At 49.2% G+C, this 23328-nt stretch overlaps 1 protein-coding gene across 1 annotated transcript in view; it reads left to right on the top strand.

The window, feature by feature from the left end:
• Nucleotides 1–1980: 1980 nt before the first annotated feature.
• USP7 (ubiquitin specific peptidase 7) overlaps nt 1981–23328 on the top strand; it is a 55789-nt gene continuing 34441 nt past the window's right edge. The window contains exon 1 of the mRNA XM_082361649.1: nt 1981–2337. Within this exon, the coding sequence (XP_082217775.1) occupies nt 2256–2337 (82 nt within the window). The 5' untranslated portion in view covers nt 1981–2255. The remainder of the gene's footprint in view (nt 2338–23328) is intronic.

The following is a 23328-nucleotide window of genomic DNA, read 5'->3' as shown; positions in this document are numbered from 1 at the left end:
TGGAATCATACACTATAAGATCTTTTCTGTCTGGCTTCTTTCACTCAGCACGGTGTCTTCAAGCCTCATCCATTCTTCATTGCCAAACAGTATTTTATTGTATTGGGTGTACAACATTTAATTTATCCATCGTGCGAGGTATTCTTTTTACTCTTATTCTTTTTAATTCCCTGGTTGGTTTTGAACCCAGTGATGAAGATAAGGTTGGCCAGTGTGGAACCCGATAGACACCTTTATCACTCCCTGCCACCCCTTTCTCTGCCAGAGCAGTCCTTTCTGCCCTCCCCCAAGTCTCTAGAGAGCTGGAGAGAAGGATTCCTTTGCATCTGAGAACTGTTCATTAGCATTTGTGAGAATCTGTGTGAATAACAACACCTCTTCAGAATCTGGGGGTGACCAAGGGGCTGGGATTGATTCCTGGTGAAGTAGCTCCTTCCCTCTTGTCTGCTCATTGCTTTGGTCCAGCAAGAAATTCACTGGTGGGAAACATTTAAGTGTATGAAATGCTGGGGGGGGGTGGGCAGAAGGGAGCGGAATCTAGTCACATTTGAATCATACATTCATTCAACAAATAAGTATTGATTACTTGCTATGTCCCAGGCATTTGGGATACCACAGTCCACAAAACATTCTTTTCTGGGCGGGGAGACGGACAGCGAATAAAGTGGAGAAAACTGGAGAAAAATGCAGGGACAGGAGATAGGGAGATAGAAAGTGGGACAGGAATCACAATTTCTTGGTCATTTGGGGGCAAAATTATATTCTCCCTTGAGACGGTCACTTAGAGGTGCACATATGTAGAGATGTGTATCCTTTTCTTCCATTATCTTTTTTATCCGCATTGCCTTGGTTCTCATCAAAAAGTTGAGACCCCAATCACCGGTCTCTCAAGGATCGGGAATGAGGGAGGCCCTGGGTGAAGGATCTTACCCAGACTGGGCTGATATGAAGGGGATAAATTAATGCCAAAGGAAGAGCTATTTGGGTTGGTTTTGAGGGACCAAAACCTGGTTTCTGGTTTGGGCTATAGTGAGAAAAGAAGTTCTCGTACGCGAGGTACTGGGTGAATAAAGTACAGACCTATTAAAGGGGGTAAATAACAGTGCCAGCAAGTGCTGATCCGCGGTGGCCGCTCGCTCCGATCCGGGCCCTCTTCTCCGGAGTCCACGGGCGATATCAGCTACCGGCTCGAGATCACCCGTCTGCGGGCAGGGTTTCTGCCCCTACCCACGACGGCCTCAGGGGCTTTCTGGGTGACCAAATGCCCGGGATGGGGCATTTGCCGGGCCACTCGCCCCTACGGCTGGGGCACCCAGTCGCCCACATCGGAGCGCCCCCGGGCCCGGCCGCGAGGCTCCGGGCGGGCACCCGGCGAGAGGCCGAGGCGGGCCGGGCGAGGGGCACTGGGGGCGCGGCGCTGCGGGCCGCACGCGGGCGGGCGGGCGGGCGGACCCAGGAGGCGGCGGCGGCGGCGGCGGCGGCGGCGGGCGGGGCGCTCCCTGCTCCGCCTCCCCGCTCCGCCCTCCCGCTCCCGCTCCGCCCTCCGGCTCGGCGCCTGCCCGCCCGCTCCCTGCGCCGCCCGCCCGCTCTCCTCGCTAGCTCGCTCGCTCTCGGGCCCCCCATGCGGATGTGACATTTCACGCCGCCGCCATTTTGAGAGCGAGCCGAGCCGAGCCGCCGGGCGCCGCGTCCGCTGCCGGAGCCCCGACGACGACGCCGAGGAGGCGGAGGCCGTAGCGCCTGGAGCGCGGCCGGCCCGTCGCCCGCCCGCGCCGCCACCGCTCCCGTCAGCCCCAGGCCCCGCAGGCCCGCCGCGGCCGGCCAGGCCTCCCGCCCGCCGCGCCCGGCCCGAGGCGGGGCTGACTCCGCGGCCCCCGCCCGGCCGCCCTCCGCCCCCGGCCGGCCCGCGGCCCCGCAGCCCCGGCCCCGGCGGCGGGAGGCGGGCCCCGCGGCGGCGGCGGCGGCGGCGGCGGCCGCAGCGAGCGACGAGGCCGCCCGGCCCGGCCCGCCGGCCGCCCGCCCGCCTCGGCGCCGAGATTGGGCGAATCGCGAGCAAGTACGTGCGCGTCTCCCTGCCGCCGCCGCCCGCCGCGGGCCGCCCCGGGGCCGCCGCCGCCGACGACGCGCGGGAGGAGGAGGAGGAGGCCGCCCCGCCGCCGCCGCCGCCGCCGCCGCCCCGGCTCGCCGCCGCCGCCCGCCCGCCGGGCCCGCAGCCCCGGCCCCCGGCCGCAGGCGAGGCCCAGGCCGCGGCCGACATGAACCACCAGCAGCAGCAGCAGCAGCAGCAGAAAGCGGGCGAGCAGCAGCTGAGCGAGCCCGAGGACATGGAGATGGAAGGTGAGGCCCGGGGGCGGCCGCGGCGGGGCCGGGGGGCGCCTTCCATTGTGGCCGGGGGGAGCCGCGGGAGCCACGCGAGGGGCTCGCCATCTTTAACCAGGCCCCGGGAGGCCCCGGGCGGCCGCGGGCCTCGGCCTGGCCGGCCCGATCCGGCCGGCCCGGGCCGGGCGAGGCTGCACAGTCATGCCGGGCCCGCGGGCGGGGGGCGGCCGGTGGCCCCTCGCCCGGCGCATTGTCCGGCCCGCGGGACCCGGGCGGCCTCGCCGGCACAAAGCGCCCGGAGCCTGGAGTTGTAAATTAGAGCGCTCCGGCCGCGGAGGGACGCGGGCGTTTGCGGACTGCTGGCGGCCGCTGCGCGCCCGGCTGGGGAGCCGGGCTCCGGGGACCGTCTCCCCGTTGGGGCGTCGCGGGGGCCTGGCTCTAGCCGGTAAAGTCGGGGAACCGGAGACCTCCTTGGGCTCGGGGCTCGCCCGCACCTGCTCCCGCACGCTCCCCGGCAGAGCCCATTGGGGCTTCGAAGCGGACCCCCAGATCGCTCCATAACAGCACTTGCTGGCGTCGGGCTTCATTTGGAAACACCTGCAAGGGGCGCAGATGTTCTCAGCCTTTGGACGGGCCCAGAGTTCGGAGTCAGGCGCTCTTCGTTTCTGAGTTAGCTGTATTTCGGGGAGTTTGGCTGCGTACGGTGCAGTCAGCCTCCGGCCAGGTGTGTGTTTGAAACTACGTGAAAGTCGCCGCCGCCCTCACCCCACCCCCACGACTACCTATCTCTAAATCCACCCTGATTCCAGAGATAACTTAATTTTCTGCCCATGTGCCAGCAGTTTTCCAGGGTAAAACTGCTTTGAGATACAAGGGCATGGTAATAGAGGTTTGCTGCAGAGGCGCTGGACGCGGAAGGGTCTTGGGCTTACGTACCTCAAGCGGACTTGGTGGTTGGAAGGCATCTTTTATTTCTCGTGGCCCCAAGTACTGAAAAGGGCAAAGTCTAAGGAGTCTTAAAAGAGAGTCCTTACCTATTTCGAGGGGGACGGACAGGCAGGAGTCAAAAGAGTGCCCCTGAATGAACGGGGCATTGAATGTTCTGTTCTTGTTTTGCTTTTAGCCAGAGATCTTGGGGTGTGGAAGTGAATGGGGGTGCTAAGGAAGCTCAGGTGAAGCAGCATTTGTCCTGTGGGGTGGCTGCACGTGTGGGGTGCTGCCCCCTGGTTGGTGGGAACTCTTACCATGACTGGTACTCCCCTGTGAGTAACGTACTGCCAACAGTTGGATGTGCTCTGAAGAAAATGGCCTGCAAGATGGCAAAAGGTGAAGTGGTGGAGATGCCTGCGGAAAGCACTTCCCGCTGGTACTTCAGTGGCCAGTAATGGGGGACAGGAGAACCCAGTCCATGCCAAGGACCAGGCCCCACTTGGCCCCAGAAAGGCAATAACTTGGTAGAGTTTTGTCACGTGTCATTAAACAATTAGCTGAAGGATACATTGCGGAGAGAAGTATGTATATTCCTTTTGTAAAAAGGGATTGCTTTTCAGTTTCCTTTTCAAGTTATCCCCCAGTCAAGACAAAAATCCACTAGTGCTAGCATATCTGTGTCCCACTTATGTTGTCTTAGCACTTTTTAAGCGTTTTGAACACAGGTGAGAGCTGATCAGCGTGGACCCCACTGCATAGTGTATTTCTGGTACAGAACTGGGTCTCTGGGGAAATAGTCACGTCTACAAATTTCAAGGGCTTTTCTATAAGACTAGAGAGTGTTGAGTGGAGGAAGAGTTTTCAGAAGTCATGCATGCTTTCAAGACTACGTTTTTTTTCTCAAGGAGTTTTGTTCTCATATCCAAGTTTTCATTGGAAAAGTCTCCCGTAAAATCATTAATCTGCAAATTTACTGGTGTCTCAAACTGGATGGCAAAGGTTGTAGTTTATTATTGCTGATGCCGTAAACTTCAGTCTTCTTTTGAGTGGGCCTCCGATTCATTATCCAGAGGGTACCTTGTCTTTATAGGGGTTATGGTTGTCAGCACCCTGTGAACAGCCGCAGGTGTGCAGTTTAAAAAGCTGCCTATGTCTTAGGCAGTCTCTTTCAGCCTTTCTTAGCCTTCCCACTCCTAAAATGTGGCATTAGGTTTATACCTTGTAGTTTAGGACCAGAAAGTGTGAAAATCCTTCCTATTAAAAAGCGAGAAGGGTGGGATTTAGTGACCATCAGCTCTGCTTGGCTTCGTCTGCCAGGCTCAGTGAGAGACTCGCACCTGCTTGGTTTTTGCCTTGGTTCCTGTAGACTCACTCAGCAGCTGGAAGCTGTCAGGGCTCCCTCTGATGAGCTCGAGGAAGGGAAGCTTTGTGGATGAGGAGCATTTGCTCGCCCCTCCTGGGCAGGGCAGTTTCGAAGGAGCCGGGGAGACTGGTTTGGTTGGCGGTTTTTTCCTACCAGCAGGTCCGGTGTTAGTTTGCGCTCCTGCTCTGCTTTATAGGGGTCACATTTGCTTTTGACTGATCCCTGCGCAGCCCTTGCACATCTGCTGGAGAATAACAGTGCTCAGGATTAGTTATTTTAAAAATGTCTTGTTTTGAGCCGTTAGGAAAGTTATGAAGGGTGAAGGGCAGAGAGGGAAAAGATGGGGGGGGGTGGGGTATGGTGGCAGTTCAGTGGGGTTGAGACCACATGTTTCCTTCCTGTGAGGCCCCTGCAGGTTTTCAGGTTGGGAGGCAAATAGCACCATGGAGGTGGTGGCCTTTGTCGGCCTGGCCAGGAATGAATGTGCTCCACAGTTTATTCACTCTCTAACTCAGAGGCAGTGCAGGCCGAGGGGCTGCAGGAGGGACCTGCGGTGGCCTCTGCCCTCTCGGGTGCTTGAGAGGTGATAATCTGGTCTGTTACGCCCCCTCCGAATCACCAGGAAGTTTTCCCAAGGCCTGGCTTCAGCATAGGCGGGCTGGCACAAATGTCAGTACCTTGATGTTTGTGCCCTGGTGTGGCTCTGCTGCCCGTGTGAGCAGTCTATGTTTCAGAGTGTAATCTTTGACACTCATGGGCACAGACAGTTTTGGTTGACTTTTGTACAACACTCAGACCACTGCTCTCAGGACACCAAGCTGGGAGCAAATCAGTGAGTCGTCTGCAGTTTCTGAAAAGAATCGATCACTGACCTCTGTGGTTTTTGTTTGGGGGGCAGCAGTGGTGGATTTCTTTTTCTTTCCAACTTGTGTGGGTAGATGGAGTTTCAAGTTACTTTTCTGCTAAAGCAGGTTTGGGAGTGGAAAGTGAGTTCTCTTGTACACGTGTACCCAAATAAACTACACTTGGGCATTTTATTATATCTAAAACATGTTTGCTTTTCAAATCGTGCCGTAACAAGACAAAAATTAAATAATATGAGAATATTGATTTTCCTCTCACATTAGCTTTGGTTGGTAAAAGAACTCTACAAAGTGAGCATCAACTTGGAGAACCCAGAAAAGATAGAGACACATAGAGGAAATTAAGCCAAACCTAGAAACATCTGACTGATGTGAGCCTGTCAGGTTTTGATGGGACTGGAAGTTACTTTCCAAAGGCATCCACCCTCCTGATTCTTCCAGGCTGCTGATTTTGATTATCTGTAAACAAAAGATTGTTAACAGCACATATTGCAAAAAAGTGTATACCTTCATCTTGTTTTTTGGGGGGTGGGGTGGGGGGGATCAGTTTTGTGGAAAGGAGGAAAGAAGCCACTGAGTTAACTCATGGTGGGGCAGTGTGGTGAGAGAGTACAGGCTTAGCGCCAGGCCTGAGTCTGAACATGGACTTAGCCGTTTAATTGTTGTGTGACCTCATGCACGTTGCTTAAGCTCTCAGTGCCTCAGTTTCTGCATCCTTGAAAAGGAGGTCTGTCGTATCCTGCAAGGTTGTTGTGAGGGTGGAAGCACAAAGCATGTGTGAAGTGCAGGGCACAGAGATAGGAACATCAGTGTTCACTCATGGTGTTGTGATGGTAAAAGGGTTGCACCTGAGGCAGGGATGGGCACAGGTTAATCAAGCATGGCGCACACAGGTGGGGCAAGTTGACTTTCGTGGTTCTATGGTAATTATATCCTGACATGGATTAGGAAGAAAACTGACCAGCCTCAGTCTAAGCAGCATTGTTTATGAAATCCTAGGCTTGATGTGCCTATATAGATATATAAGGTTAACGGTGTAATATTTTAAGAAAAATGTGGTGGATGATAGAGGAGTGGCTAGTGGATTTGGTGCGTTGTGACACTGCTGCCGAAGCCTGGTCCGCTCAGCGGCCTTCGTGATGAGAGTATTCTTGCTCTTGCACTAGGCTTAGAGCATCTAGTAATGGATTTGATGAGGTTGCCAATCAGGTTGGAGCAGGGAAGCCAGGTCACACGAACCTCCAGACTTAGGGAGTCGGCCCTGAATTGTTGTCTCTAAATCCCACATCCTGTTACCAAAAGCCCTTTTGGTTTTCCATCCACCACCCTAAACGAGGCGGCCCCTGTGGCCTCATGCTGGAACTTTGCAATAGCCTTCTTACTGGTCTCTGCTTCCACTCTTCCTGGACCCCACACAGCTGTCTTTTCACTGCCCTGCTTATTAGAAGGACTCAGGTGTGCTGCCTTCCTCATGCAGGTAGACGGGTAGTCGCACAGCCCGGCCTCTGCCATCAGGATCCTCAGTCAGCCTGCTTTGTGCTTCAGGCTCTGGGTGCACACACACTTGCACTGCATGGGGTGCAACTCTGGCTTTTGGGCCCTGTACTTGCACAGGTAGTGTCTGCTTCTCCTTGGATGCAGACAGGACAAGAGACCCCAGGAAAGTGATTTAGATGCCACCTTTTCCCTAAACTTTTCTGGTGGTCTTAGCCACTTGCCTTGCATAAGAGCCATGTCTTGCCCCATGAGCTACTTGTGGGGTTGCTCTTGTGTACTCATCTTCCTCACCGCTGGACTGTTTGTGCTGAAGATACCGACCTTATGTTCCTTCTTTGTTAAATGTGTTTGTGGGAGACACTCATTCAGGAAACAGCAATTTTAAGGCAAAACAGTAGTGCAGGAGATGGCTGGCTGGCAGGGTGGTGTGTGAAAGAGAATGCCAAAGCCATAAACCAATATTGCTTTGATAGCTGCTAATTCAGTTTTATTGCCTTTAACGTAAGTTGCTTCAAGTGGCATTTTTGATCCTTTTGCAAGGAAAAGCTCCTTTTCCAGACAAGGGTATTGATGGACCTTACTGAAGTTTTCTATTGAGTATTTTAAAATTTGTTATTGTTTCTGGTTTTTTGCATGAGTAGTATGTAGCCTGGGTACTTCTGCTTGATTTCGAAGGCAAAGGAATTTACTCTGGGGACCGAGTTGTAACCAGGTATTTCTTGACATGTACTGTGATGGTTAAATGTTAAAATGTCACCTGCTTCAGAAACTTCTTGTTCTGAACTAATTTGGACTTAGGCAAGTTGGAGGAAGCAGGATTTTTAAGTGTCTTGCGTAGGCAAGAAAGTCAAGTTATGCCACTTTGGTAGTAACTTAACACACGGCTTGGCTAATGAGAAGTCAGATGTGTTGAAATTCTCTTGAATAGAAGCAGGCCTTCTTCTGAGCGTTGGTGATTTAAACTTGGAAGTTGGACATGGAGGTAATTAGAAAGTTTGTTGTGTAGGGAAATACACCGACCTGGACTAGAGTGAATGCTTCCAGAACTTAATGATGACACTAGTGTGGGCTAGCAAGAGCCAGGGAGTGGGGGAGGGGCCTCCGGGGGGCACGCCTTGGGGAGTAGTGTCACTGTCTTCGGTGTTGGGCAGAGCAGAGCGCAGAGCGCTCCAGGGGGTGACGAGACGGGAGGGCTCGTTGACTGTGCAGCTGGGCCCTCGCTGGGCTGAGCACGTGCTGCCTTGTCACCAGCTCGGCTGGGACCACTGTTGTGCGGGCACAGCTGTTAATATTCTCAGAGATGCCCAGGTGTCCTTCCAAGGAGCCCAAGTCATCTGATCGACCTGGGGTTTATCTTAACAAATGTGAGTGAGTGCTGTATCAGAGTCTCAAGGTGGTGGTCCTCCCTTCTTTCTGGGTTATTTGAGAATCTGCAAGATAAAGAGAAGGAGGTTCCCTTCTGTGACCACAACAGTTCCACGTGATTTTCCTGCCTGGCATAGAATATTCGAAACCCAGGCCCTCCCTGGGTTCTGATTCCATGCTAGTGACTAATTGGTTTCCCTGACATCCTGATACTGGGAGGACAGTGTCCTGTACGAGGTACCAGCCCCCAGAATATTGACCAGAGGAAGGTCTGGCTCTTGCAATAAGTTGTTGAGCTGGCCTCTGCTTTGGAAAGGGGCTGTATGAGATTGTTGGGGTGACCTGTAATGCAGAGTGTGATCACACCCAGGGTGTGGCCACCAGTGTCTGGGTAGTGATCTGACTTCTTGGCTCCCTCCTGCCCCCCCCCCCCCCCCCCCCCCGCCATGGTACTTTCAGAAAGAGTTGAGGGGGCTTTTCTCTAGGGTATAGGCTGAGAAAACTAAACTTACTCACCTGGAGTTGCAAGTGCATTTCATCAATATTACTTTGGGGAATAAATTACATTTCAAGGCCCTGAATTGACCCTGTGCTATTGCTGTTTTCAAGTGAGGACATGTAATGCTCCTTAGCCTGTTCACGTGGTTAGAGAGTCCAGCTCCTCCTCGTAAATAATGTAGGGCAGGTCATTTTTTTTTTTTTTCTTTCTTTTTGAAGTATAGTTGATGGTTAGGTAATCTTGAAGTGCTTGATTCTTAGAGTTGGTAGTTTATGTCAGCTAGGAGGAAAAATTATTCAGTCAAACAAAGTGTGTGTGAATTGGTTAAAAACATTCCTCAATTCCTATTGCTGTTTTATAACCATCATAGATGGGCACGGAAGAATACTCCCCCAAGAGTCTCAGCCTTTTCCTCTTCTGTCTTTAACTTGTAAGGACAAGAGGGAGAACAGATAGGGGCTGGAATGCCTGACCTGCACAAAGTCCACAGAAATAGCTGGTGGAGTGAGGTTGCTGAGCTCTAACCCTAACCCCGCTCCCAGTGGTGGCCAAGGGGCGGCTTCTGACCTGTGTGATATCCTGCCTGTGCTAGCCAGAGGACTCCTCCCTCCTCTAAAGCACTCCAGGTCTCCTGCTGCTACCCATGGGAACAAACTGAGTCTGTTTTCCTACTGAGACCTGGATTGCTTGAGAATGCCAACTCATTTTCTTATGGGGGCAGAGGAGAAGACATGTGGGGTAGGAGGATGCTGAGGGTTTACCCTGCAGTGTGCAGTAAGGTAGCCACCGGCCACATGGTGGCAATCACATTCCTTAACTGACTAGCCACGTTTCAAGTATTGAGTCGCCACCCGTGGCCAGTGGCCACCACATTGGACAAGCAGGTACAGCACACGTCCGACAGGGCAGACAGTGTTAGTGGCCAGAGTTCACCGAGACAGTCTGGCTGGATCCTTAGCTAGAGGGTGTTTCTGGTAGCATTAGTGTCACATTGGATGTTGGAAAGATACAGTGTGTCCTGGAAAAGCTAAATTAAAATGAGTGAATAAATAGTTCCTGGGCAAACGCTACAGAGCAGGCTTTCTTCGGTTATTTGTGGTGAAGAAACAGTTTTGTTTTTTTTTTTTTAATAATTTCCAGTCTGTTGTGGACAGTTTCTTTCTGTATTTTGTAGACACGCAGTGTAAACAAATTGTTTAAGAAATGAAATAAAATACACATACACAGTGCAAGCCCCAGGTTGTTATTAAAGTCACATTTCAACAGTTATTGCTTAGAACAAACACGCAGGGAGGATTTGCAGAAACTGTACGTGTTCACTGCAAGCGTGTATAGGCCATTAATATAAGGGAACGTGCTGTTGCACTTGTAACTTTGTCATTCCACCATGGTAACTGAACAGTTTTGTGTGAAATAGCAATTCCCCGTATTATCACTGAACAGTTTTGTGTGAAATAGCAATCCCCCGTATTAAAAGCTTATTTGCACACTAGTTTTTAAAGTAAATAATCTCGCTTCCTGCTTGGATGGATGGCATCCCTGCTCCTCATAGAGAATGTTGATTCAAGTCATTTCGATGTTCGTTTTACTAATATGCAAGTGAGTCCAGTGCTGCGGAGCTATACCCCTGAGATTGGGAGCCATCTTCCAGCAGTTCTCCAAAATGTATCCATAAACAGCTCCAACTCTATCCTGTAAACCAACATCTAAATTATGTTTCGTTGAAAGAAATGGGTTCTGGGTCCTATTGACTTGGGTTGCAGTTAACCAGCTAACCCTAAACTCTTACAAACTGTAATGGGGTCCCGTGGGACACGTGACACCACACTCCAGTTTGACAGCGCACCCACTGGCCCAGGCTAGGGTGTTGCAGGAAGTCAGGTTGCTGCAAAGTCTCCCCGCTTGCTCTGTTTCGGTGAGGTCCGCGGAGGGCACCTGCTCGCAGGCTCTGCGCAGGCACCTTGGGCTTTGCCACCCCCGCCCCCTGCTTTCTCGTCTGGATGTCCCCGAGCACCAGGCCTCATGGCTTGCTTCTGACTCCACTGTACCCTCGTGGCAGCAGAGCTGTACTTGCTGTGCACTCGCAGAACCTGGCGCAGGGCTTCTGCTCACGAGCTAGACATTTATGCAAACCCTCCCGACTGGCAGGTACAGGGCTGGCTGCCCCCAGCACTTGAGTGAAGGCTCTTGGTAAACATGTGCCAGGGAGGGCTGTGATGGGGCGGGGGTACTGACCTACGGTGGGAAAAGGGTGGGTCATCGGAGGCTTCACAGAGGAGGGGACACAGCTAAGTTTGAAGAGAGGGAGGGGTGGTGTGCTCAGAGGCAGGAGGTGTAGAACAGCATCATGGGCTTGGGATCTAGAGCGAGAGGATCTGTGGTCCCCAGAGTAATGGTCCACAGAGATGTCTGTCCTAATCCCTTGGAAGCCGTGACTATGTTACTTACCTGGCAGGGGACTTGGCAGGTGTGATTAAGTTCAGGATCCCTAGACGGGGAGATTATGCAGTGTTATCCAGGTGGACCCAGTGTAATCACAGGGTCCTTAACCCGTGAAAGAGGGAGGTTGGAGTGGCGTGATGTGAGAAGGCCATTGCTGGCATTGAAGATGAAGCTGGAAAAGGCCAGGAAACAGATTCTCCCCTCGAACCTCCAAAAGGAGCCAGCCCTGCTGACACATTGATTTTAGCCCAGTGAGGCCCATTTTGGACTTGTGCCCTCCAAAACTATAAAAGAATAAGTGTGTGGTGTTTAAGCCAGTAAGTTTGTGGTAATTTGTTCAGCAGCCAACAAAACTAATAAGGATCCAAGAAGGTGGGTAAGAAGCAGTAGGTGGGTGTCCAGTAAACTGGCCTTGAACCTTAGAGAGCTGCCTAGAGGCTGGGAGAGCTCGGCAGCTACCCCTCCCTGGGCCAGGCCCCTGGACGTGAGGGCTGTGTCTGTATCAACTCATTGGCTCCTTACCACAACTCTGAAGTAGATGCAGCAGCGTCCCCATTTTACAGCTGAGGGAAACAAGGCGCTGAGCAAGTTAAATAACCTACCCAGGGTTGGTGGCAGCAGTGGGATCTGAACCCAAGCCATGTGGCTTCACAGAAATTTGCATCTCATCATAGTCAGTAGACACTATTTGTCGTGAAGACGTTGCTATTGCTTTTTAATTTAAGCCGCTGCCTTCTCCCGCGTTTTCCTATCTCACCACCCAAAATGGCACAGCTGCAGTTGGGCTCTGCAGTCTGAAGATTTTTGTGTGGTGTTCACCACATGCTTTGAATATAGAAAGTAGCTCACTGCCGAAACCAGCCGGGTCCACCTTATCCTTCAGCAAGTGCAATATGGTGGCAGAAGCAACATAGATGTGTTTTTAAAGGTAGATGCCTCCCTTCTTTGAGAATCAGGTATTCAGTAATGCGATCCTAAGCTGAAATGAATCATCCCTAAAGCAAACCATTCAGGGCTCTGGGCATATGGAGAGATTTAAACTTGAGAAGGCTCGAGCCTCATCTGCCAGGGCTCAGGGCGAAAGCGTACTGCATTTCAGAGGCCCAAGTTCTGTGGAGCTACAGGGTCAGACCTCAAGGCACCTTGTCCACTCAGGTCCTCCTGTCACCTCACCCCCATGACCCTGCATCTGCACATGAGCAAACTGAGGCTCCTCCAAGCCACACAGATGGCACCAACCTGGCTGTACCCCTGCTGTATCTTGAAGTCCTGACCAGCTGCATTCCTCTCCTCCCTGTCACCTAAATCATCTGTTTCTTTCTTAAGACAGCAGCTTTCACAAGGTGGAAGGAAAACAGGGTCGGAGGTGCCAGAGCCTGGGATTCCTCAGCTGGGCAGGGGTTGAAAGAAATGAGGTCCTAAGAGGCCTGCCAGTCTCCTCGCTTCACTGACTTCCAGCTAGTTGCGTGGTGGTGTTTCTGTGGCACATGCAGAATATCTTCCTTCTGGGCCTCTTTCCCTGACAGTGAGTTTTAAAACATGAGATAGATACATACACACAACTTTAACAAACTGCTAATGCATTCATTGCTGAGTTGGCGAAATTGAGACCTTCAAGCCAGTGGATTTGGGGTGTCTGGAGAAGATGCAAATAAACGAGGTAACTCTTGGGCATCCTGGTAAGGGGGACGACCCAGAAAGCAAATGATCCGTAGAGGTGACTAGTTCAGCTTCAAGATGTGCGGCGGCCAGCCACACAGATTCACACACTGCCATGCACAGTAAGGACAGGCGGTCCTGGTGGTGGCTGTGATGGTTGTGGGCTCCTGCAGGATGCCCAGGTCGTGGGGATTGTGATGTTACAGGCATGGTCCGTGGGAGCTGTCAAAAGTCTTCAGAATTATTCTCAAGTTGGTCATTAATTACCTTGAGGGCTATGGGGAAGGGGGAAAATTAGTACTACAAATCTGGAAGTTTTCTGTTATAGCCAGTATTTCCTTGGGAATCAGAGGCTATTATTTGAAATTTCTATTTTGATGAAGTTAAAAGTCCTGTACTTTTTAAGGCCTTTTGTTCTTAAAATACTGGTTTCATTTTGGGTATGTTATCAGAGGGCTCTTGGTCACATAATTTTGTTTTAGAGCAGAAAGCGACTATTCTACGCCCTACTCCACAGGTCAAGAAACCATGTCTCTGGGGGCTTGAAGTGATTTAAGTAGAATTAAGTAAACCCTCAGGTCCTACGTCTCACTAGCGCTATTTCAGGGGCTCCATAGCCACCTGTGGCTCGTGGCTTCCGTATTGGGCAGCGCAGCTGTAGACCGTCTCCATCATCACAGAAAGTTCTAGCGGCCAGTTGCTGCTCCAGACCCAGCCTGTGAACTGGGTTTAGCTTTGCCTTTCTAGAAGACCGCCTTGGAGAGGATTGTTTAGAATAACAGAAAACCAGGCATTTTCTTCTATGAAAACCTGGGAAGAAGGTTCTCCCAACTGGCTCAGCACAGTGCATTCTTGACCCTTCACCTCAAATCACTGCTTCAGGCACTGGGCTGGGGTGGTTTACAGAGATGAAGAGGTGATAGGTGTCGTGGTTTACAGAGATGAAGAGGTGATAGGTGTCTTTGCTGAGGGAGAGTCAGCAGGATATAGATGGGTCACGTGAACACGTAATTAATGCAGAATAGAAAGCGATGAATGCCACGAGAGGTGCAGAGAGAGGGCTCTGGAAGTGGGGGAGAGCAATTATGTCTGGGTGCAGGGGGGCAGGAAGGCTCCTGAGTAGTACTGGCAGTGGCTGGAGGGGGTGGTTAGGATTTGAGTTCTGGGGGGTTTGAGGTGAGAATGGCAGAGGTAAGGCTTTTGGGTAGATGAAAATAGAGGCCCCTCTCTGATTCCTGCCCATGTGCATGGATTGTAATGAACTGTGTTTCTTTGCTCTTCTCCCCTTTAGACTTTGAGGCCGGGAGGCATTCTATTCTCTACACCTTGAACAGCAGTTTCTACCAGATAATTGAACGCATTGCATTTTTATATTTTAGTTTCAATAGGAGTGGAACATGCCACCATGTTCAATGCCAAATAACCTTAATTTTACCTACTTTGGTAACCATTATAAAGGGTTAGATTTGCACCTGCCCTTCTATAAGTCTTTGTGGAAAAATGTTAGTAGTCAACATGAATTTTATTTTTATTTATTTATTTATTTATTTTTCTAAAAAATGTTTATTTTTGGCTGCATCAGGTCTTAGTTGCGGCACACAGGATCTTTTCTTGAGGCACGTGGGCTTAGTTGCCCCGCGGTATGTGGGATCTTCCGGACCAGGATGTTCCCGGACCAGGGATCGAGCCCATGTCCCCTGCATTGGCAGGAGGATTCTTAACCATTGAGCCACCAGGAAAGTCCCTCTTACACTTCTTGTTGTCAGGATCCTGGGACAATTTTAAAATTGGTGAGAACCCTGAAGAGCTTCTGGGTAGGTGGGTTATAGCTATAATTATTTGCCAAATTAGAAATTAAAACAGTCTTAGTTATTCATTTAAAAATAATAAACCAGTACATAGTAACACATTTAACATACTGCTTGTTTTTGGGTTTTTTTTGGCCACGCTGTGCAGCTTGCAGGGTCTTAGTTTCCCAACCAGAGATTGAACCCGTGTCCCCAGCAGTGAAAACACTGAGTCCTAACCACTGGACCGCTAGGGAATTCCCACATTTAACATACTTTTTATAGGAAGTATTTTCTAAAACAAAAATTTAATGAGGAATGGCATTGTTCATATATTTTGCAGATTTCTTTATTATCTGGCTTGATAGAAGACAGCTGGATTCTCATATCTGGTGCTGTCAGTTGCAGTGTAAATTTTACTGGAAATATAAAGACAACCCAGTCTTCCAGAGGTATAGCCTTTTCAGGTAACTGTGGCAATTCTTTCATACTACATCGAAATTTGGTAGCTTCTTAAGGTTGATTACAGCATGCAGTTTGAAACCCTATGATTAACTTATCGTGCTCTGTTACATTAAAATTTATTGGTTTGTCTTGTACTTTGAATGGAGCATTTCTAATACCATATATTCGTCATTTGGAAAATACTGATTCACAGAGTTATACAGATCTTTTAAATGTTGGCGTATTTCATTATACAGTTATATTAAAAAGTCCTTAAAATACCACATTCATGTGTGTAACAGCCTACCTAACTAGGTACAGGGTTGTAGTTATAACTCCAGAAAGCTCACTGGCACAAAGAGAGCAGTGACTTTTGTCCTGTATGTAAGAGTCTTACTACTATCTGGCAGAGGACGAAGATGGTTGGATGATAATTAGCTAGTGGCAGCCTAGTTGTCCGCAGCAGCTGACGCCATGGGGACGGGCAGCAGGCAGTGTTGGGTGGTCCCCTGCAATGGGAAATTGTCCTCTGGTCCCCCTCACACTTACAGGTGTATGTAAGATGGTCCTGTTAAGATGAGTAACAGATATTTTGTGAGAATTCAAGGAGAGCGTGCTTAAACCAGAGGTAATTGTGATTTTGATTGTTTTGCTTTCTATTCCTCCATCCTGGTCAGCATTCCACTTGTTTATTGTTTGTGTCTTTCCCCCCATTTTCTCCGTTTTCCAGTAGCTTGTGTGGAACAGTTGGAACTCTTTGGGAATTGGTCTGAATTTAAACGTAGCTTATGGAGTAGCACACCTTATTTATGTATGTGAGTTTACTGGAGCAAAGGGTGTGTCTGACCTCCCATTTTCCTGGCTTTTTGGCGTTTTTGACTCCCTCTCTCCTCAAAGAACAGGAGCTGTGATGCACACATTTGTGTACAAGACCACCCGAACAAAGGTCCTGAGGCAGAAAGACTCAGACCTGTGTATCTTTTATGCTCTCTCAGTTCTCTTTTCCCAAATGGTTAAAGATCTGAACCCATATCCCGAGGCAGTGCTTATTTAAAGAGTCAGTAAATCATTTCTTATTCTTCTCCCTGCCCTCCAGGTGTTTTTTTCCTTTGTTTTTCTTTTGTTGTTTTTGTTTTGCCTTTGGGGTGAATGGCTCTGAGTTTCAGCACAGGTGTAGGTCTGCGTAACCACTGCCCCAGTCAGGACCCAGAACGTCCCCTCACGCTGTGCTGTGCTGGTCGTGTCTCCACTATGGCCATGCTCCCCATCTCGTACAGGTTTGTCATTTTGCAGATGTCAAGAGAATGGAATCATACAGCATATAACCTAATCAGTAGTTGCTTTTTATTGCTGCTTCCATTCTGTTCCACGGAGGGACATCTGGGTTGTCTCCAGTTTTTGGCAGTTACAAATGAAGCCATTATAAATACCCGTGTTCAGGTTTTTGTGTGAACATGAGTTTCCATTCCTCTAGAGGAAGGTGTAGAGTTGTTGTGTGAGGTATGCTTCGTGAGGAACTGCCACCTACTTCCCAGGTGCCCGTGCCCTCTCCCCTCCCGCTGTCCCGTTGATCCTCATCCTCGCCAGCACTTGAGTGTCAGCATTTTTCACTTTAGTCATCCCGGTAGGTGGGTAGCGGCTTTAATTTGCAGATATCTAATAGCTCATAGTCACACATCTTTTTATGTATTTATTTGCCATCCGTATACCCTCTATGAAGTGTCTGTTCAAGTATTTGGGGTTTTTTTGTTTTGTTTTGTTTTTCTGTCAAGTTTGGAGAGCTCTTTATATATTTGATGTAAGTCCTTTGTCAGATAGGTGATTTGCAAATATTTTCTCCCAATCTGTAGCATGTCTATTCTCTTAACAGTGTCTTTCTGGAGAAGTTCAGCTTATCAAAATTTTCTTCTATGGATCTTGCTTTTGGTGTTATGTCTAAGAATTCTTTGCCATGTCTCATGTGATTACTTCTAAAAGTTTTAAAGTTTAAATCTATGTTCATCTATGGTCCATTATCAGTTAGTATAAGGTGTGAGGTTGGAGTTCTTTTTTTTTTTTGCCTATGGATGTCCAACTGTTTCTTTACTGTTTGTTGAAAAGACTGCTGTCCCTTTCCATTGAATTGCTTACACCTTTGTCACAAATCAAGTAGTAATGTTTACATGGGCCTTTTTGTGGACTCTCCTGTCCCATTGATCTGTGTCTACATAACACAGCACCATCTTGATTACTGAAGCTTTATAGTGAGTCTCAAAATCAGGTAGTGTAATTCCTCAAACTATGTTCTTTTCAAAATTGTTTCACTTACTCTGCTGGATTGTGATTGGAATTGTGTTCAAATATACCGATTAATTTTGGGAAAGCTGACACCTTCGCTATGCCTTCCAGACCTTGAACACCACATGTCTTCTGCTCCCGTGACTTTACCTGGGAAACTAGTCTTCCTCCCAGGAACTTTTAAACACTTTCTTTGGCCGCTAGTTTTTTAGAAGGTCTTGAAAGTAGGTGTTCCTTGACAGTCCGGGTGGGTCCCCTCAAAAGGAGGGTAAGGCCTGAGTGGTGGTCTGCTGACACCAACGTGGGAAAGAAAACATCAACCAGAAACAACTTGGTCCTCTGTCCTAGGCTGTTCTGTTTGTGGCTTTATGCAAATAAAAGAACTCATTTGAAATTGGCTGTGCTTGACTAGTTTTTAAAAGTTTTAGTTAGCACAATCACAGTATGTTTAAAATCTCTCTTCTACTTCTGACCCCAATCCTCAGCCCCCAAATTTCCTTGTCTTTTTAAGTAGTTCTAAAGAAAATCCAGGCATTTAAGAGAGGATGCTGCCATTTGCCCAGGTGTAAAAGGACCTTCAAGGTCACAAATAATCTAGGTAATCCCTTTGTTCTGGGATCCTTTTGTTCCCACTCCCTCCTGCCCCCAAATGGGCAGCTCCTGTACCCTTTTCTTTCTGCGATACAACCTTTTTTTTTTTTTAAGTCTTTATTGAATTTGTTAAAATATTGCTTCTGTTCTGTTTTTTGGTTTTTTGGTCTCGGCATGTGGGATCCCAGCTCCCCAGGCATGGAACCTGTACCCCCTGCATTGGAAGGCGAAGTCTCAACCACTGGACTGCCAGGGAAGTCCCCACTGGTACAGCCTTTATGGGCTGCTTGAGGTGGTGTCTGGCCTTAGGCAGTACTTTGGTTGTGCCTTTCTGCATCGTGCTTTGCTTTGCTTTGCTTCGCGTGTGTGGGTGGTTTTACCTTTATTATAAAGGCAATACATATTCATTGAGACATTAAAACAACATGGAAGCAAGAAGGCAAGAAAGACTCCATCCCTCGATGAACATATGTACTTAATGTACGATGGGTGTTGTCCTGTTTTTCGTCCCGTCCACATGTACAGCTTCCTTCATTCTGTAAGGACATCCTGCTAATTGATTCCTCTCTTGGTGGACATTGTCCCTTAATATAGTTTTACTTTCTTTAAAACTACATGAATGTAGAGTGAATTTATGTACATAAATAAATTTTGTAGATAAATGGGTTTTTCAAACACCAAAAATGTTTAATATTTTTAGAGAAATACTGCAGAAAATGGAACACTTACACCTGATTCAGTTGTTCAACGTACACATCATTCACTATGCCGGGCCCTCAGACAGCTGTGATTTGTAGAACTGTTTGTCCCCACTCAAAATAGCCTGTTTCTGTCCAGTTCTTGTCTCCCCCCCCCCCAATACAGCTTTATTGAGATTTCATATACCCTGCAATTCACTCATACAATTCAATGGCTTTTAATAAATATATTCACCCATCACTACAGTCAATTTATCACCCCAAAAAGAGACCCCTGCACTCCTTAGCCATCACCCTTCCACTCTCCCTCCCAGCTCTAGGCAACCACTGATCTGCCTTTTGTCTTTGTGGGTGTGCTTGTTCTGGACACTTCATATGAATAAATGGCGCCATACAATATATGGCCCTTAGAATTAATGCGCATTTATGCTTTAAGTTTTTCTCTGTAAAAAATGGTGCTTCAGTGTAAGAAATATGCTTGTATATATCTTTGGGCATGTATGCTAGTTTCCTTGGAATGGATATCTAGAGATGGCATTTTGAGTGAAAGAATATTTGACTTTGGTTTTAATAAATACTGCCTTTAGGGAGAATAATTTGACTATAAATTTAGACTTTAGCCATTTGACACCACCCATTTTGTGATGTGAGACCCTCAATACTTATGGGCATTTCCAATATTTTTCACTGTTAATCTGGTAGATAAAAAGTGGTATTGTGTTAATTAGGAAAGTTGAGCAGATTCGTTATTTGTATTTCTTAAGAATTTCTCCTTGTTGTAGTTGCGTTGTCTCTTCTTGATTTTACGGTCTCTGTGTGTTCTGCATATCGACCCTTTTGGCTCCTGTGGGTTGCTGATACTCTCTGCCTTCAGCCTGTAGCTTCTGTGCAGCTCTGTCTCTGCTGGGCTTGCTGGGACTTGTTTTTCCTTTCCACAAGTGGACTGCCCTACCCAGTGTAGCAGATAAGCCCAGATGTGTAAGCAAGCAGCACGGACATAATTATAAGCTGCTCAGTCGTGCACGGTGTACACCCCTCTCCGTGCCCGGCCACTGTTCACTCAGGCATCAGTCATGGTTTGTGGGACAGACATGATGGCAGTTAGCATGATCCTCTAAAAACAGATGATTTTTACATAATGAAGCCAAACTGAAGACCCCAAACAAATAGTTTTATTTAAGGAACACAGATTTATACGTGACCTTCCTTGGGGCTTTATTTTCATATAACTAATTTAAATCAGGATTATTTAAGAGTATAGAGCTAACTGTCGGGTTTCAGTACAGAGTCTGCTTTGAATCCTCACACTCTCCCCAAGGCAGGACCCAGGAAGTCCTGGTTTAGCAGAGCAGGACCACCACCCACAAGTGGGCTTTCAGCTCCCTTCATGGGGCAGGCATGGAGCCAATTCATATAAAAATCAAAATAAAACCAGAACACAGTTGTGGTATTGATTAAGCCACGGACGGTTTCATTGTTAATATGACCGAAGGAATTCAGAGAGTCACTGGAGGCAGCCCTGCCAACTTGGCAGGGGCAAGATAGCACAAAACCACACCTCACCCACATCCTCCACAGGACAGCAGAGGAGCTTCTGATGGGGTCTGCTGCCTGTGATGATTAGGACAGGCTTGATCAGATGGCTGCCTGGGGCTGGCAGCCAGGGTCCAAGCACCGGGACCATCTCAGTTCCGACCGACCTGTTTTTGAGTGTCACAGTGCTTTCAGGGCCACCGGTGGTTTCCTCTTCATTTGGTGGGACACATGCTTGACGTGAACATTCGGAGATTTTCAAGGCCCTGCCCACCCTCTACCTGAGCCTCATCTCCCACCTCCTCCCTTGCCCATTGCCTTGTCCCTGGTCACTCTGGAACCGTCTGGAATGTGCTTCTCCAGGATCTCTGTCCAGCGGCTCCCTTCACTCTCTGGCCCTGGCCCTGATGTCCAAGGCCTATGGCTGGCTCTGTTTTCCCCTCTGTCGCGTTAGCCCTCTTGTGTGAGGGCTGCTTATCTGTTCCCTCCTGAAGCCCAGGGCGCAGCCTGCTCTTGATACATCAAGACACTTGGCAAGTAGGGGGCTGACTCTTGTGAGAAGAGGGCGCCCAGCCTCAGCCTCTACCTCCCAAGTTAGTCGTGTGTGGAGAAGACCAATGTTAGGAAAACAGTCATTAGGACGTCGCCCTTGTTACTGTAATTGCAGGCAAATAGGGTGTGCCCGGGTGGGGGGGGGGGGATGAAATCCTTATAATGCAGTAGTGGATTAAAAATGACGTGTTTGAAGCATGGTTGCAGTTTTCCATTCTAAGAGGTTTCACAGAGGGATTGAGGGCTGGAAAGCACTTGGGCGCTTCCTCACGGCCCACAGGCACTGTGGCCCTTGTCTGACTGGGGGGCGGGGGTGAGCTTGTTGGCGAATGGGCCCTGCTGCCTGGTCAGCACCTACTCCTTTCCACCCAGCGGCTGCCAGGACTGGTAAGCCTGGGCGAGAGCTGAGACAGCTCAGACCTGCGATTTTGCTCCATACCTTTGTATCCTTGCTTACCTCCAGGTTTTGCCCAAGGACTGGATCTGGATCTGTTCCCCAGTCTGTGCGAGGCCTGGCTTTGCCTGAGAATTCCCCCAAAGGGGACTGGAGTTGACACAGAGCCATCGAATTCTCCCAGAGAATTGTAGGTTTTCTGGGGGCGTCCAGAGTTGTTTCCCAACGCCCGGGAGGTTCTGGTTTCTTAGGGAGTGTGATAGCTGACACCTGTGGGTCCTTGCTTTTGTGGAAGCCTTCCCAGTCCCCCACCTCCCCCTCCCTCTAATCAGCTCAGCTTCTCAGCTGGGCTTAGTAGGAGTGGTACATCTTCTGTCTTTCACCTTCAAGTTATCAGATGTCTCTTTGCTTCTTTGAGTTTAGAGCCAGGTTTTTTGAGGATCAGAACATTGGGAAATCAATTATATCTGAATTCTTGAAAATAAGTGATGGCGCTGGAAGAGTTCTCCTGAGCAGCATGAGAACTTGGTGCAGGAGGCTGTGCAGGGCCACTTGGTAGTGGCTTTGGATGCGTTGTTGATCTTTGCCACTGGGAAAGAGCACTGCTTGTGGGAGCTCAGTGCGTGTGAGAAAGATGACCCTGACAGATGACCATACAGTTACACGGCGTGCCGCAGGACAAAATCATTGTACGGTTGTTTGCTTGTAGTGTCACTCAGATGGCCAAAAAGGGGGTGGTGGTGGCCGGGAAGAGTCATCTGTAGGGGAATGGGTGAGTAGATCATGACATAATGGTATGGTGCTATTCAAAATCAAATCCATGTACGCATATCTATGTGGATCTTGAATTGGGATGCACGTATTGTGAATAGTAAAAGTGCTTGTATCTTGTGCACGTGTATGTACATGAACATTGGGCATGCCTTTTACTTGTATCAGAGGCAGGGAGGTCATTGTTTCCCTTTATTTATCGCTGCACCCCTTGCCTTGCTTCTTTGAGCATTTCATTTATTCTGTAAAATCCTGAAGTAAAAATACCTGTCTCTTTGCTCAGGACCTGTACAAAAATGTTTACAGCCGCTTTATTCGTAATGCCTCCAAACTGGAAACAACCCGGATGTTGCCGCTATCTGAGCGAGCAGAGGGTGGCATGTCCTTGCCACAGAACCCTCTCAGCAGGATAAAGGAATGAATTGTCCATGTGAGTCTCAAGGGAGTTATGCTGAGTGTCCGAAGGTGCTCCATAAGGTCACTTACATACCCTGTGTCCAGTCTTGAAATGGCAGATTGTGGATATGGAGAAGATTGCCCATCGCCAGGGGGTTGGGGCGGGCACAGAGGGAGGTGGATGTGGCCGTAAAAGCGCTGCCTGAGGGTCCTTGTGCTGGGCTGCTCAGTATCTTGAGTGTGGGGAACACACAGACCTCACATCATGAAATGCATGCAAGTGAATAGGAGGAGGGTCAGTATATTGTCGTTCTCCCAGTTGTGATATTGCACTATAATTTTGCAAAATGGTGAGAGTAGGCATTTTTAAAGTATTTGTGGCTAAAGAACTTTTCACAGCATTGTGCCTCTTTGCTCAGGACTTCCTTCTTTATTTCTTCCTGACTAGTGCCTCTGGCTTCATTCAGGAGCTCCATCTAACATACTTTATCTCAGGGTGAGCAGTCCTCCTTAGGGAAGGGCCACTCCTGTCTCATGGAGGAAAAGCAAAGAGAGTAGCCGCTCCACAGCTTACAGGCCCAGGGCAACATCCCTCACGGTCCAGCCGGGACCCTGGGTCCATCTGTAAACACCCCGCTCTGCCTGATCCCGGGCTATGATCACTGCCTGAGAATGTTCATACAGCGCCCAGCACACAACAGGGACCAGTACTTGGGAGTTACTTATTTGTGAAATCCTGGGAGCAGACGTTAGATCCTTCTCTCGTGCCCCGTGTTTCCTCTGCTGCTTCTGCCCCAGCATGGACACAAGCCCTCCCTCCCAGGCCGGCCCCTCCTGAAGAGCTATGCTCTGTGCACCCACCCAGTGTCTGTGTGGGAGACTTTCTTTCGAATCTCAGCTCTAAGCTGCCTTTCTCTCTACCTTTAATTACGTGAGAATTTCAGACAT

This window comes from Balaenoptera borealis (assembly GCF_965194805.1).
Source record: "Balaenoptera borealis genome assembly, chromosome: 16".
Classification (NCBI taxonomy): Eukaryota; Metazoa; Chordata; class Mammalia; order Artiodactyla; family Balaenopteridae; genus Balaenoptera; species Balaenoptera borealis.
This window is presented reverse-complemented; position numbering and strand designations above follow the sequence as displayed.